This window comes from Xiphias gladius, chromosome 9 (genome assembly GCF_016859285.1).
Source record: "Xiphias gladius isolate SHS-SW01 ecotype Sanya breed wild chromosome 9, ASM1685928v1, whole genome shotgun sequence".
NCBI lineage: Eukaryota > Metazoa > Chordata > Actinopteri > Istiophoriformes > Xiphiidae > Xiphias > Xiphias gladius.
The window spans coordinates 15435987-15451479 of NC_053408.1; the positions used below are offsets into that span (position 1 = coordinate 15435987).

Sequence of the window (15493 nt, forward strand, 5' to 3'; positions counted from 1 at the left end):
TCATCAGTGATGCACAATCATTTTCCCAGCCCAATGTTATTTTTACTGATCTGATTGGCAGGACAAAGTTATCAGATTACTGGATCTAAAAGTAACTCACTCATAGACAATTATTGAATAATTTCCGCGGTACCTGTTAGAAAATCTGCCTTCTACTGTTCAACAGGCAGCATGGCAATATCTCCATACATCTCACTAAACCAGAATAATTGACTCTTCTTTTTAATACTGCTGAACTATGGAAGGCGACTCATGTCTGTAATATTGAGTGTGTGTCCTTTTACCCATTAGGTCAGTTTGATAGAAATTTTGACTGTTTCAAAAGCCAAATCGATAAAAAATAAATATGATTCTGGCTACTTATCTACCAGCATTGCTAGTAACTTGTATTGACTTATCAGACAGCTTTCCCAGCATTTGGTTGATATCTTTTAATATACAGTGCAGTGCCCTCTCTTACTTCCTTTTCATGCTGCTTTTCCTTTCCACCTCCTTGCTCCAGGCCTTGTGGCGTACCCTCCGTAATCCAGCAGAGAGCATCTCCCATGTAGCTTATCGCGTGTTGGGAAAGTTTGGAGGCAGCAACAGGAAAATGCTGAAGGAGTCTCAGAGGCTGCATTATGTGGTGACTGAGGTCCAGGGGCCCAGCATCAAGGCCGAATTCACTGACTGCAAGGCGTCCATACAGCTACCCATGGAGAAAGTAAGATATGATGATATTTGGACATGATGTCCTCCACTTTTTTAAGTTGTTTGCAGAGCTCTGAAAAGTTTTGGGGTGATTTCAATCTGTTACATTGCTTGAAACCTTTCTGCCCAGTTTTACCTTTTGTGTTTCAGTTTTAGGAAGAAAGAATTAAACATAAAAGAGCTTGATACTCCTCATTATTGTTTTCGATACAGAGCAATATATCCTTGTCAGGGGTTTGTGTGTGTGTGAGAGGGAGTGAGTAAGGATATGTGTGTGTCCTCCAGGTAATTAAATTCATCTCCTGTTTCTCCTCTTCATCCCCAGTCAGTAATCATCAATCTAGTGTGGGCCACCATGACGGCATTATTTACTCTCACTAATGGCTGCTCCTTCTTTCTGGCTATCCATCTGTCTGTTTGCCATCATCATGAGCATAGGCAGTGCAAACACTCCCATGCTGCACACACACATGCACAGGCTGAAAACATTAATCTCTTGCAGGCTTGTGATGCAGCCATACAGTTCGTTGGCACATTGAGGGAGACAGCTTGAAGTGCTGTAAGGTAGACAGGGGCATCAAATAACAGTGATCTGAATAACTTGAATCTCGTCAAGGTAGTACAACTTGTAAAAACACTCACAGGGGATTTAAGCTTTATATCTCTGAATTTCTTCTGCTTCTTTTGCCTTTCAAGCTCTTTTCCAATTCCCGTTTTCCCCTTGAATCTTTTTTTTCCAGACCACTTCAGAAATACTCTACTCTAAGTTTTTACTCTTAAAAGGCTAAATTAGAAAGCTATGTTTTCTCAGAAGTTTTCTTTCAAAACTTTTTTTAACCTTCATTTTAATATCTACAGTGGCTACAGAAAGTATTTAGATCCCTGCACTTTTTTGTGTTGTATCCATTTAAAATTAAATCTACAATTGCCATATTTTACAATCAATCTACACACAATAATCCAACTTTTTTTTTTTTGTATAAGAAATTTTTGGATATGTATTAAAAATCCAAAACAGAAATCTCTCATTTACAAAAGTATTCAGATCCTTTGCTGTGGCTCTCCAAATAATGTCAGGTGCGAGATGTGTCTACAACTTGACTGGAGTTCACCTCTGGCAAGTTAAAGTGATTGGACATAGTTTAAAAAGGCACACACCTGTGTATATAAGGTCTCACAATTCACACACACATCAGAAAATAAACCAAGCCATGAAGCCCAAAAAACTCTCTGTAGAACCCTGCGATAAAATTGTGGTGATGCATAGGTCAGGGCGAGGGCATAAAAGCATTTCTAAAGTTTGGAGTTTTCCCAGGAACACAGTGGCCTCAATAATTGTGAAATGGAAGCACCCAGACTCTTCCTAGAGTCCTTGGCCATTTGCCCAAACTGAGTAACTGGGCAAGAAGGAGCTTGTTCAGGGAAGTGACCAAGAACTCAACAATCACTCTAACACAGCTTCAGAAGTCCTCTGCATAGATAGAAGAACCTGCCGGAAGGACGACCATCTCAGCAGCAATCTATCAACCAGGCCTTTATGGTAGGGTGGCCAGACAGAAGCCACTTTGTGTAAAAGGTACATGACAGCTCATTTGAAGATTGCCAAACAGCATTTAAATTGCAGCATTTAATTGAAATCTTTGGGTAGATTTTGAAACAGTGTCTGTTGAACACCAGGCACCGCTCATCACTTGGCTAACACATCCCCATGTTGAAGCATGGTGGTAGCAGGATCATGCTATGGGGCTGCTTCTCAGTGGCAGGGACAGAGAGACTGGTCAGAATTAAGGGAAGGATGAATGCAGCCAAATACAAAGAGGTCCTTGAAGAAAACCTGCTCCAGAGTGCAGGCTACCTAAGACTGGGGCGACAGATCAACGTTCAGCACGACAACGACCTGAAGCACGAGGCAAAGACAAGACTGGAGTGGCTTCAGAACAAGTCTCTGACTGTCCTTGAGTGGCTCAGACCAAGCCCAGAGATAAACCTCATAGAATATCTCTGGAGAGACCTGAGGATGGCAGTTCACATTTGCTTCCCATCCAATCTGACAAAGCTTTCTGACAGAGAGGATCTGCCAGGAAGAATGGGATAAACTGCACAAATTGAGGTCTGCAAAGCGTATAGAAACTTACCCAAGAAGACTCGAAGCTGTAGTTGCTGCCAAAGGGGCTTCTACAAAGTACTGAATTAAGGTTCTGAATACTTGTGTAAATAGGAGATTTTAGTCTTTGATTTTTGAAAAATTAGCAAAAACTTCTAAAAATGTGTTTTCATTTTTTCATTATGGATTATTGAGTGTAGATTGATGGAAAAATGAATTTTATCCTTTTACAATTAAATTTACAGCACAATAAAGTGTGAAAAAAAGTGACAGGGTCAGGATACTTTCTGAAAATACTGCAAGTACTTGAAATATAACACTGTTCAGAGTCCCAGTCCTGACAGAAATATCCTGATATCCTAATACACTGACAGGTCTACAATTGAATTATGCTGTGCCCTCATCTCCTCTCATCCGCTCTCTATTCTCACATCCCTCTAATCTTCTCCTCTCTATTCTGGGTGGCATTAATTAGTTCATTTTCTCCCTTTTTAAGTGCCTAGCTACTGTGGCTTGTCAGCCCAAAATGTAGAAATCAAAATGACCTTTGCTTGGCCAGATGGCATCTGTGTTACTTCCTGCAAATTAATCATGTATGTATGTATGTATGTATGTTTGTATGTATATATATGTATGTATGTATATTGCGGTGGAATTCCCATATTTATGATTTAAATATATTAGAATTTGCAACATAGAAGCTTGTCATTTCAGAATGGAAATGGTGAAGAGTTTGAGCTAAGATTTGTCTTTTATATTCCTTCCAAGGCGATAGAGACAGCTCTAGACTGTCTGAAGAGCGCCAACACAGAGCCCTACTACCGACGACAGGCCTGGGAGGTCATTAAGTGTTTCCTGGTGGCCATGACCAGTCTGGATGACAACAAGCACGCACTCTACCAGCTTCTGTCTCATCCCAAGTAAGTAAACATTCTTTGTTTTATCTTGACTGTGGCATATGCCTAGATATTATGGTAATTGTAGCATTAATTGACAACTGATCATTATTTCAGTAATAATGCACTATTCAATACTATATCATAGATGTTAGACTTTTTTTTTAACCAGGTAAAACTAGCCAGGGGTGTTCTTTACAGTGCATTTATTTACAAGCATTCAGAGGACAGTTTTGTCTAGGATAAATACTATAGTTACCATGACCTTTTATTTTTTGATTTACTAGTTATTGAGGACATATTCAGTATATTTGTGTTTTGTGTTGCTGTATCAGTACTGCCATAGATAGCTACTTAAGTCTACATAAATGGCAGCGTGTGATTAAAATTATGTGTCAAACGTTTGACATTGGGTCTGTACACACCCAGGTTTCCGATCAATCATCTGCATTTTAAACCTTTACTTGACTTAATTCAAACTTGAGCTCTACCCCATATGCACTGTTTACCCCCTTCCTCCCCGTCTCTCCTCTCCCGACCACACCCACTACACCAGCTCTGCATCTCTTCCCCCACCACCTACATCCCTGTCCCGCCACCTGCTGACATGCCCTACTTTTCAGTCCCTCACGTCATGTTGTCACCACTCTCCCCAACACACACTGCCTCATGAATTCTGTCTCAAGAGCGAGAATTGCTAATTACACATTCGCAAGCGCCCCCCCACACTCTGGCAGGCTTCACTGTGAGGCAGAGATGCATACAAGAACAGACAAACAGGAAGAGGGGGGGGGGTTAGTCACATTACCATCATTGATCCCTGGGTAGGGGCTAATTGACTTTCCCCTGTCTGTTTACACTACACCATGCCCCTTACACTCTCCTGTCAATACGCACTAACAAACACATGCGCATGAATACGTCTGTGCACATTTTTATGAGGATAATGAAGTGTGTCAGTTATGATCAGGGGGCTGCGCTCCCCTTTTCCTCTTGTCAGATGTCTTGATTTGCAGTGTCTCTCTTGAAGGATTTTGTTTCCCTTTTTCCCCTCTGCCTCCTTCATTTTCTTCCCACCATCTCTTTTTGCCTCAGTATTTGGTCACTGTAAATATAGCCTGTCAGTTAGAAAGAAAAAAGACACATAGAGCAATTCATGAAATGCCAATTGGGGAGAACGGGGCAGCACTGGAGGGACAGGCACCTGAATGAAGGAATGACGTGTAATTGATCAGACGTTATGTCAACCCTGCCACCTCCCACTTTCTCCAGCCACCACGTTCCTTGCTCACCTCTTTCCTTTCCTCGCACTCCCCTTCTTCTGTCTCCTCCTCCAAAGAGCAGTCTTTTAAATGGCAATAATGAAATGAAGTGATCCATCAGATCTGCCCCTGGTGTGTGGCATTATAAAACACAAGCTCAAGCATGGAGAAAACAGCTGCTCAATCACACCACGGCCCAGTTGCCTTCAGCTGCAGTAAATAACAAAAATACCAACAGGGGGAAAAAGAGAGAGACACAGGCATAGAGAGGCAGAAGGAACTAAGAGGAGAGAGAAAATTTAAGGACAAAAAGAATCAGAGATACAGGGTTTGGGACTGCAGACAGGCAATGCAGATGGATCTTTACTCTGAAATATTGGGAAAATGGGCTGAGCACAAATCATTGAATGATTTTTGGGCCTCCAGCTTAAAGAAAGTTTCAGTGCTACTGTCACATATTAATATGTTGTCCTTGATAATATGTAATCCTCTAATTCATTGTGCGGTTTCTTCCCCCATTAGCTTCACTGAGAAGTGGATCCCCAATGTCATCATCTCTCACCGCTACAAAGCACAAGACACGCCTGCCCGCAGAACGTTTGAACAGGCCCTGACTGGGGCATTCATGTCTGCTGTGATAAAGGACCTGAGGCCCAGTGCGCTGCCCTTCGTAGCCAGCCTGATTCGCCATTATACCATGGTGGCTGTGGCTCAGCAGTGTGGTGAGGGACTGCTCTTCATACATCTAATATTAGCTTGCCCTGGCACAGCATTTATTCCCAGTTTCACAAGAAAATCAGTCACTTTCCAATTTTGTCCTTTCTCTGATTTTATTAAAATGCTCTCTTAATTTTGTATTTAACACAAAAGAGGGAGAAATTCAACTTTGAAAGTTCCATTTACTGTAACACAAAAGTGTAGTTGTAACATCTTTCAATTTATAAAAAAAGTAATAAATTTCACATTAAACATAATTCCTTTCCATTTGTCTTAACCCTTAATCCCAGGTCCGTTCTTACTGCAATGCTACCAGCTGGGCAGCCAGCCAAGCACAGCCATGTTTCATAGTGAGGAGAATGGCTCAAAGGGCATGGATCCATTGGTTCTGATTGATGCCATAGCTATCTGCATGGCCTATGAGGAGAAGGAGCTGTGTAAGATTGGAGAAGTGGCACTGGCCGTCATCTTTGACGTGGCCAGCATCATCCTCGGTTCCAAGGAGAGGGTAAGTAACTGGGAGGAGGGGTTGGAAGGTTCAGTTATTTGTGAATTTGATAGAGACATTGGCACTTAGGCTAATTTAAGAAATTATTTAACTTTGAAATGAACGAGTGTTTGATTTATGTTTTCATATATGTATAGCTTTCAAATGGAAATCAATTAATCATCTTGGCCTCTTGTCTACATCCCCAGGCATGTCAGCTACCCTTGTTCTCGTACATTGTGGAGCGTCTGTGCGCCTGCTGCTATGAGCAGGCCTGGTACGCCAAGCTTGGTGGTGTGGTGTCAATCAAGTTCCTAATGGAGAGACTGCCTCTGATCTGGGTGCTACAGAACCAGCTCACTTTTCTTAAGGCCCTGCTCTTTGTCATGATGGACCTCACAGGAGAGGTGAGAGTAAATTAGTGCAAAACCTAAAATTTAGCAAATAATCCAAAAGGGGTAGAAGTGACATCTCGGTTTATTAATTAGTTATTGAAGGTAAAGATTTATCTGCCTCCATCTTTTGTCTCCTTCTGACCTCCCATGTTGTTTTATGAATGCTTGTGTAACAACTCGTAGCCGTGCCCTCTTGTCGCACCACTCCACTCTTACTGCAATGGCATTGTACTTACTTACTAACTTATTGATTTTTCACACAGGTTTCAAATGGAGCAGTAGCCATGGCTAAGACCACCTTGGAGCAGTTGCTGGTGCGCTGTGCCACTCCACTGAAAGATGAAGAAAAGACTGAGGAGCTGCTGGCTGCCCAGGACAAGTCTTTCCACATGGTCACGCATGACCTCGTCCGAGAGGTCACCTCCCCCAACTCCACTGTCAGAAAGCAGGCCATGCACTCGCTGCAGGTGCTAGCCCAGGTCACCGGCAAGAGTGTTACCGTCATCATGGAACCACACAAAGAGGTGAAACCAAGGACTTTACATTTTTCTGAGAGTGTATATTGTGATTTATTGCTGTGCTAGACTAGACTTTTATGTAAAAACCCACCTATTATTACCTTGACAACAAAATAGACTACAATAAAGGAATGTGTCTGATCACCTTGGACAGATACCATCTGAGAATCTCTCAATTCTGCAATAAAACTTGAGAGTGAACTACAAAATATCACTTTTAAATCTGCATTAATTGAGTGTTTTCATGCGGCTTTCTTCTCCCCAGGTGTTGCAAGATATGGTTCCCCCCAAGAAACACCTGCTCCGCCACCAGCCTGCCAACGCCCAGATCGGCCTGATGGAGGGCAACACCTTCTGCACCACCCTGCAGCCTCGCCTCTTCACAATGGACCTCAATGTTATGGAGCACAAGGTGTTCTACACAGAGGTATGCAAGACACAGAAGTCACTCCTGTCAATCAAAACTCCTGTTCAGAATGTTTCTTAATATACCAAATTAATAAATGTCTTTGAATTATGTCTAATGGCACAATTTTATGGTATGGTGCCATTAGACATATGGTGCAAAGGCATCTCAGACTTAGATCACCAAAATTTTCACAAAAGATAAAAACAGAAATCTGTGCGCACCCACCTTTTATGACCTCCTCGGTCAAATAAAGATGATTCTTTCACTTAGTCATAGTGTGTTGCTGAGTTGTTTTTTTCACATTTGGCTTTTTACTACTTGAGCACCTAGTTTGCTAGGGAAGTGGTGAAAGCACACTCTTCCTGTGCATCCACCTTAAACATTTTATCTACAGTGGACTCTTACTACCGTAAGCATCATAAGTCACAACTTTTAGCTTTCTCGATTATTGACCCCTGACCTTTGTTTGTGTGTGTGTGTGTGTGTGTGTGTGTGTGTGTTTTCCCCTCTCTTTCAAGCTGCTGAACCTGTGTGAGGCAGAGGATGCTGCTCTAATGAAGCTGCCCTGTTACAAGAGCCTTCCCTCCCTGGTTCCCCTCCGCATCGCTGCCCTCAGTGAGTAGGCCCCACTGAACTTGATAGTGGTTCCATGTCTTAGTGGAGTATTGCAGTTGATGCATACTTGTCTTTTGTGTTCATTGCAAATTGTTTGGAATAAAGCTAAATACCTGAATTTTACTGCAAACTATAATCCTCAACCTTGGGGAAATTAATTTGACAGATTTTATTACAATTTATTGGTCTGACTACTTTCACATTTGCAGATTGTTTTGGTAGTTGTTGTTCAATGTATCTTTGTTTCACCACCGTGTGAACTGGATTAATAATTAGTTTACTAAAGTCTTAAAAGTATTTAAATGATCCGAATCTTGTTATGTTTGGATTATTTTATTGATTTGACTCATCTCTTGTCTATTTCTTGTCAGAAAAGAAGTGTCATTGATGTTCCTTCTTTCCCGCTTAGATGCCCTGGCAGCCTGTAATTACTTGCCACAGTCCAGAGAGAAGATCATTGCCGCGCTGTTTAAGGCTCTCAACTCCACCAACAATGAACTACAGGAAGCAGGAGAGGCATGCATGAGGAAGGTCAGTACAACATCTCTCAATTTCTTTTTGCTTTGTAATTGGTTTCAGTTTAGGTTATAACAAATAACATCCCACCGTATAAGAAATGTTAACCCTTCAAATTGTTTTTTTTTTTACCAAGTATAATCAGGGCATTTTTGATGTAGAATAGACACTTTTAGGAACTGAATGATTTCTAATTTCAAAATTACTTTTTGTGCTAGATTTTGCAGATTATATATAATATCATGATGTCATCTTACACAAAGCTCTAGAGGAAAATGTACTGTTTGGTGTTTTTATGGTTTACAATCATTACAATGATGTGGAAATTTTCAGGGAAGATGCATTTTGAAACGTAGAAATTTTCATGATCTACAATCTACCCACTGTTTTTACTTCACTTCCATGTTAGCATCTTTACATTTACTCGTTATTTGTTTGTGAATTGATTTGGAATTAATTTTGAGACTTTATCAATTTACTTAGAAAGCTCAGACCGGTGTTATATCACTGACTTCAACTGCAACTCCCTTTTGAGCAAAAATATAGCCTAAGACACACACACATGATCTTTTTAAATCTAGATACAAGACTGTCCCTCTACGCCTTTGAAGTGGCCATCTACTGTCACCCTTATGCTTTCACCTCTTAATTTATATGTTTGTATCTTTGTTAGTTTATGTTTTGGTTGTTTTGTATATTTAGTTTTCTAAGTTTTTTTTTTGTTTGTTTTTTGATGTTTTCTTCCTTATTGCTTCAATAATCTTTTATCTGAATCACTCATGCCATTTGCCATCTTAGAAGTCCTTTGTTAACCCTGCCATCATTCCATTTCCCCAGCCAGTTATCTTCATATGGATCTCCCTCTGCTTTATCACACTCTTTCTAAACCAGCCTTGCCTCTATTCGTCAAAGTATCCATACCATACCGTAACCTCTATCCGTCTATCCCACAAACTCTTGGTCCCTTTTTCCCTCCATTTCTGTGTCCTTCATTTTCTCTCCTTACCACGTCACTCCTTTTCACTATCCTGTGATTTATTTATTTTATGTAATTTTTTTGGCCTAGCCATTCTCTGCTCTCTCTCCATTCTTTCATCTCTGCCCTGCTAGCACTAATGAGCGTTGCCTTGGCCCGATCGATACAGGATGGAGTGTTTGTTCTCAGCGCTGAGAGGAAAATGAATGTGGCCGCCATGCATCATTCCCCTCCCGTCTGCAAGAGGGTGTGGGTGTGCGTGTGCGTCACCAGTGTTTGGTGTTCGCATGTGTGCTTGTTTACAGCTGGCCATGCCCTCATTTGAGTGGCTTTAATTGCTTAATGGAGACACAAGGGGTAGTGAGCAGTTCATAGGGCTAGAAGGCCTGACAAGGCCAGGTCGGATGTTGAGGAAAAAATGATTTTTTTTTTGTAAGTAATATTAAAATGATTTGGTCTAATGCGCTGGGGGAAAAAAGCTCTGGTCACAGATCTGAAAAATATCGTAATGCTTTAACAGATTGTTTAATATAAGTTTTATCAGAGCAAAACAAGCCTGTATTTTGAGTTATGATAATACTGTATGTAAATTCATTAGAGGCATATATTTACAAACTACACCTCCCTGTTACTCAACAGAACTACCCTACCCAATGCAGTTTTGTACCTTGTTTCTTTTGCAATATTAATTTTAAGAATTGTAAAAAGTTAATTTGAATTTTTAAAAAATGTAAATTATGTGTTTCTGTATTCTATTTTAGTTCCTGGAAGGTGCTACTATTGAGGTGGACCAGATCCACACTCATATGCGCCCTCTACTAATGATGCTGGGTGACTACCGCAGCCTGACGCTCAACGTGGTGAACCGCCTAACCTCTGTCACACGTCTTTTCCCCAACTCTTTCAATGACAAGTTCTGTGACCAGATGATGGTGAGAAACTTGATCCTCTGTCCTCCTCTTCCTCTTCATCCCGCAACATTTATTTGTCGTCTTTCATTCAAAACACCTGACAGCACAGAATGTAGTTTATCGTGGCAAACATGGAAACTAATGTTTTAACTGTGGCAGTGTCACTGCTAGGGTTTATACTATAGATTTTTTTTTTCTTTTTTTCGAGTTTTTATTGAAAACTTATTTTAGAGTTTATAAGAATGTGATTATTTTTAAAGGTCTGAATATTCTACTGAGTAGTCTGCAAGTTAATCAGATAAGGTTAGTTTTAAGTTTTTTTTTAAAGACTAAGAGTAAGTATGAGAGGAATTAGGTGTGCGGTTTCTCTCCTCTCAAAATGAGCAATTACTAGTTTCTTGTACTAAAACATAAAATATTCTAAAAATTGATTGAATATTATTATATTTTACACCCACAGTAAACAGTAGTAAAAGTAATATTATAAAAATATAACCTACAAGATTTGAACTGTCACAACGCATGAGTATTGTTCCTGTAAAATATGCTAGTAAGTGTTTAAACTGGCCTGAAATGTTTTGATACAATCCTTATTGGCAGCTTTGTCGTGGGTTAATAATTTTGGGGTAGCAAAGCCAGCAGGGCTCACATGGTTAATCCACAGTTTGTCACACTTCTGACAGTGACTGTTTATTAGTTGAAAATGTGTTATTTATTACGTGAATCTCTTGAGTAAATATTCAGTCCTTTGGGGTGCCATGTTCTGCCTATTGAGCCTGACAGGCATGCGCACACACACTACACTACTTACACAAAGTGTAAATCTTTTTGTCTCCGTCTTTCTCAGCAACACCTGAGGAAGTGGATGGAGGTGGTTGTAATAACACACAAAGGAGGCCAACGCAGTGATGGCAGTGTAAGTATACACAGTTCAGCTTGTCCCATACCAACACCTTAAAGCGCTGAGAAATGTAATACAAATGTGAAGCTTTCAACACTCATGACATGTAGATGTGTCTTGTTTCTTTTATCCAACTTAGTTGAAATCCTGCTTGACTGCAACACAGAAGCAGTCATAGGATGTAGGAACAGGTCAATACAGCTGTCTACTGGCACCTTCTTTTGCTCAGTTGATCTGTCCTTCCTAAACCAAACGGCTCTCGCTGAAGGAGCAGAGAGATTGCCCCTTATACACATAAAGCCATAGTCACATGTAGTCAACACCTCCTCACTGTGGCGTCTTCCCAGATGAGTTGTGAGTGGCCATATTACAATCAATGATTAATTAGGTGCCGGGCAGGCGTTGGTGGGCCCAGCGCTGCGTCTCCTCATTATCTTTGCGACAGATAACCTTGTAAAGGCAGAGAAAAGGTGAGAGAAAAACAGGGGGGGAAAACAGCTGCTTCCCCCTCGTAGAAATAAAGCCAGCTTTTATCCTGCCTTCTCTTTTTGTGAGTTCATCCAGCCCCATCTCAAAATAGTGTGTTTAATTAGATGCAAATTGGCCCTTTGTCTCTCCCTCTCTCCAGCTCATGGTCTTTGTGCCTGTTGACAGCAAGGCTGGCAGTGACAATAAAGCAAGGGTCATGGGGTCAATTAGCCAAGCCTGATAAAGACAAAAACTGGACAAAGAGGGATGGAGCAAGGCCGATAAGGAAGGTCTGAAGACGTGTAGGCATGAAAGAGGGTTTTGACAGAGAGGAGGAGAATATGGAGGGGAGTAACGAGGTGTGAGGAGGAGTATAGAGCTTGAATGGGGGAAAAAAGGAAACTATTTTAATCTGACTGAAAAGGTTTAATCAAACCAAAAAGTCAGTTTCTGTATTCATGACCTGTCCGTGTTTTTCCTCCAAATGCCATGGATTCTATGTTGGATTCTTGACAAACATTCCATTATGGCCCCTGCCCTGTTATTCACCCAGTGCTGAGAAAAGTTGTTACCGAGGTCATTCATAAAGGTTGCTGCTGTCCCATTCATTTCATTATCACCGTGTCTTATCTCCTCACCTTCCATATGGAACAAAGACAGACAACATACAGCCACACAAAAATGCACACATACTGCTCTGCTGACTCTGATCATTGTCTCCCGTTCCGGTACAGCCTGCGTTGGAGGGCGTTGAGGTGAGATGTGACGTGGTGTTGCGCCCTCTGTTGGTGACTTTCTGTCAGTGATTGAAACGTAGTTTAACCAATGTCATGCTGGTGAATTGAACCAGTCTTGTGGTAGTGGTGCTGGTGAAGTTGCCCTGTATTTTTGTGTCCATTTGTCTGTGCTCATCTTCAGAAACGTTACTGTCATCTCAGCCTTGCTCTAACCTCGTATTTCGACTGTTAAAAATGTCCAATTCTCCCCCTTTTCCCTTCTGACATTTGCTCCAAGTTATTGCCAATACAGGGTTTATGGAGATTATCATACATTTTGTCCTTTATTTGTTTGTACCCAGTGCATTTAATCCAAGAACTCATGTGAGCGTGGTGCTCTGCACCTTTCCTGGTGGAAGTTATATACCTAATGAAGACATTGCATTTTCAGTCTTTTGACTAAGATTCATCCTAGTCTTTCAACAGTGGCTGTCTATCAAGACTGTCTGTCAGAAATTATGTCCATATCTAGTCCAATAATTTTCCCCAAAATTTCATCCACACCTTTTTTCCCTCTGTTATCTTTCTCTGACTCTTTCTGTAGGAGATGAAGATCTGTTCTGCAATCATTAACCTTTTCCACCTGATCCCAGCCGCACCTCAGACTCTGGTCAAACCTCTGCTGGAGGTAGTCATGAAGACAGAGAGGGCCATGCTCATAGAGGTAGGACACCAGCTCCACTCTTTAGACAGACTTGTAGGGATTTTCCAGCCCTTCTTTAGAGGTAGTGTAAAAATACAGACTGCGAAGGCCATTGGAGGATTAGCAAGTAAATCCTAGATCACTGTCCAAACAGTACAATTGAGAAGATGAAGAAAATAGCTTAAAGATAAAAAGTGACCATAGTTATGCTTTAATGGATGTTACAGTAAATATCAGTAAACTCTGCTAATCAGCACAGATCTTTAGAAGAAAGTTATATAATCTAAATCTGCATTTGTGTTCATGAAATCATTTCCATCTTCCCTTTTTCTGCCTGTTTCCTTTGCTTTTTCTCTTCTCCTCCCTCACTCATTCCTCCTGTGCCAGGCTGGTAGTCCATTCAGGGAGCCTTTGATCAAGTTCCTGACACGTCACCCATCTCAGACAGTGGAGCTGTTCATGATGGAGGCTACGCTCAATGATCCCCAGTGGAGCCGCATGTTCATGGTCAGACACTGGCAGCTCTAAGTAGCAGTTCCTTCAGACTTTTTATTGACACATTTGCCATTAGAACAGCCTTTTATCTTTTTGCTGCCTGAGTAATGGGCTATAATCAGGGATATATTGGATGCTGCAAGGCTCAGTGGTCCCTTTAAAACCAAATTGAGATGGATCACACCAAGTAAAAATTCTTAATTTTCTGTATCATGTTTCTTTAAATGTGTTGTTACAGTTGTTGAACCAATGCATTGAACATAGTTCTCTTTAGTCTTACTATATGCAATTTTGTGTTATAGTTACAGTATGTGTATTTGTTCATATACAGAGTTTTCTGAAACACAAAGATGCCAAGCCACTAAGAGACGTGCTGGCTTCTAATCCCAACCGCTTTGTGCCCCTGCTGGTTCCTGCTGGCACTGCAGCTACTGTTCGACCTGGATCTCCCTCCACCACCACAGCCAGACTGGACCTGCAGTTTCAAGCCATCAAGGTATGCACATTTTCATTACGCTCCTATTAAATCCATTACACACGCTAACTTAAAGTCATGCCTTGGTAGGTCAGACATATACATGTGTAAAGATCACCCTTAGGTGGTGCGTAATCCTAATTTTAATACTGCATACCTCTCAGTAATTCCACCACTGAACCTCTAACCATTTTTCTTCAATCCTGTTTGCTCAGATCATCAGCATCATAGTGAAGAATGATGAGGGTTGGCTGGCAGGGCAGCACTCCCTGGTCAGCCAGCTCAGACGAGTCTGGGTCAGTGAGGCCTTCCAGGAGAGACATCGCAAAGACAACATGGCTGCCACCAACTGGAAGGAGCCCAAACTGCTGGCCTACTGCCTGCTAAGCTACTGCAAGTATGTACAGTTATTCAAACTGTGATGGGGGTGAAAAGTCCCTAAATGTAGAAACAAAGCTGTAGTGTAAGACCTGATGACAGGGAACTGATGACAATCTGCTGTCCGTCAACAGTTACTGCAGATGAACCCTTGGATCAAGCATTACTCTGTTATTAACAATGGTATCAGTAGAGTGTAAAACTTCCTGACTCAAGTGACCCCTTGAGTACCATATTTGAGTTATTAGCTTGTGTAAGGACTACAGGGCTAATAAATGCTAATCATTTTTAAAGTTAGTGCAGTTTCTAACTTTTACTAACATACGGCATTCCAATTATGAATGACCTTCTCCCCCACCTCGCTGTCTAAGCATTGAAGAAGAGCTAACCTATTTGGTATATTAGGCACTCAGCAGATGTTTGTCTTAGACTGTGCAATGAACTTAAACCCACAAAACAACTCTAGACAGTAATTTTAGAGTGTGTGTGTTCAGTCACACTTTTTTAAATGCTAATGATTAGAATCAAAGTTTATTTGAAAATTACAGCATACAATATCACTGTTGCTAACATAACACATATCTTCTTCTCCCTCTGCACTGAACTTACCGACCCCCATCTCGTCTAAAGGCGTAACTACTCAGAGATTGAGCTGCTGTTCCAGCTGCTGCGTGCCTTTACGGGTCGTTTCCTATGCAACATGACCTTCCTGAAGGAATATATGGAGGAGGAGATTCCCAGGAACTACTCCATTGCCCAGAAACGGGCCTTATTCTTCCGCTTTGTCGAGTTCAATGACCCCCACTTCAACGATGAGCTCAAGGCTAAGGTACGTATAAAGGTACTCAGGGCAAGAAAATC

The 15493-nt window shown here is 41.3% G+C and overlaps 1 protein-coding gene across 3 annotated transcripts in view; it reads left to right on the forward strand.

Moving 5' to 3' along the window:
- LOC120794060 (transformation/transcription domain-associated protein) overlaps positions 1-15493 on the forward strand; it is an 87074-nt gene that overhangs the window by 12376 nt on the left and 59205 nt on the right. For all 3 annotated transcript variants that reach the window (XM_040134662.1, XM_040134664.1, XM_040134663.1), the window contains exons 21-36: positions 503-703; positions 3563-3714; positions 5475-5674; positions 5960-6177; positions 6366-6563; positions 6815-7075; positions 7335-7496; positions 7997-8093; positions 8503-8624; positions 10347-10517; positions 11344-11412; positions 13186-13305; positions 13672-13791; positions 14111-14275; positions 14470-14651; positions 15263-15461. In XM_040134662.1, the coding sequence (XP_039990596.1) occupies positions 503-703; positions 3563-3714; positions 5475-5674; positions 5960-6177; positions 6366-6563; positions 6815-7075; positions 7335-7496; positions 7997-8093; positions 8503-8624; positions 10347-10517; positions 11344-11412; positions 13186-13305; positions 13672-13791; positions 14111-14275; positions 14470-14651; positions 15263-15461 (2637 nt within the window). The remainder of the gene's footprint in view (positions 1-502; positions 704-3562; positions 3715-5474; positions 5675-5959; positions 6178-6365; positions 6564-6814; positions 7076-7334; positions 7497-7996; positions 8094-8502; positions 8625-10346; positions 10518-11343; positions 11413-13185; positions 13306-13671; positions 13792-14110; positions 14276-14469; positions 14652-15262; positions 15462-15493) is intronic.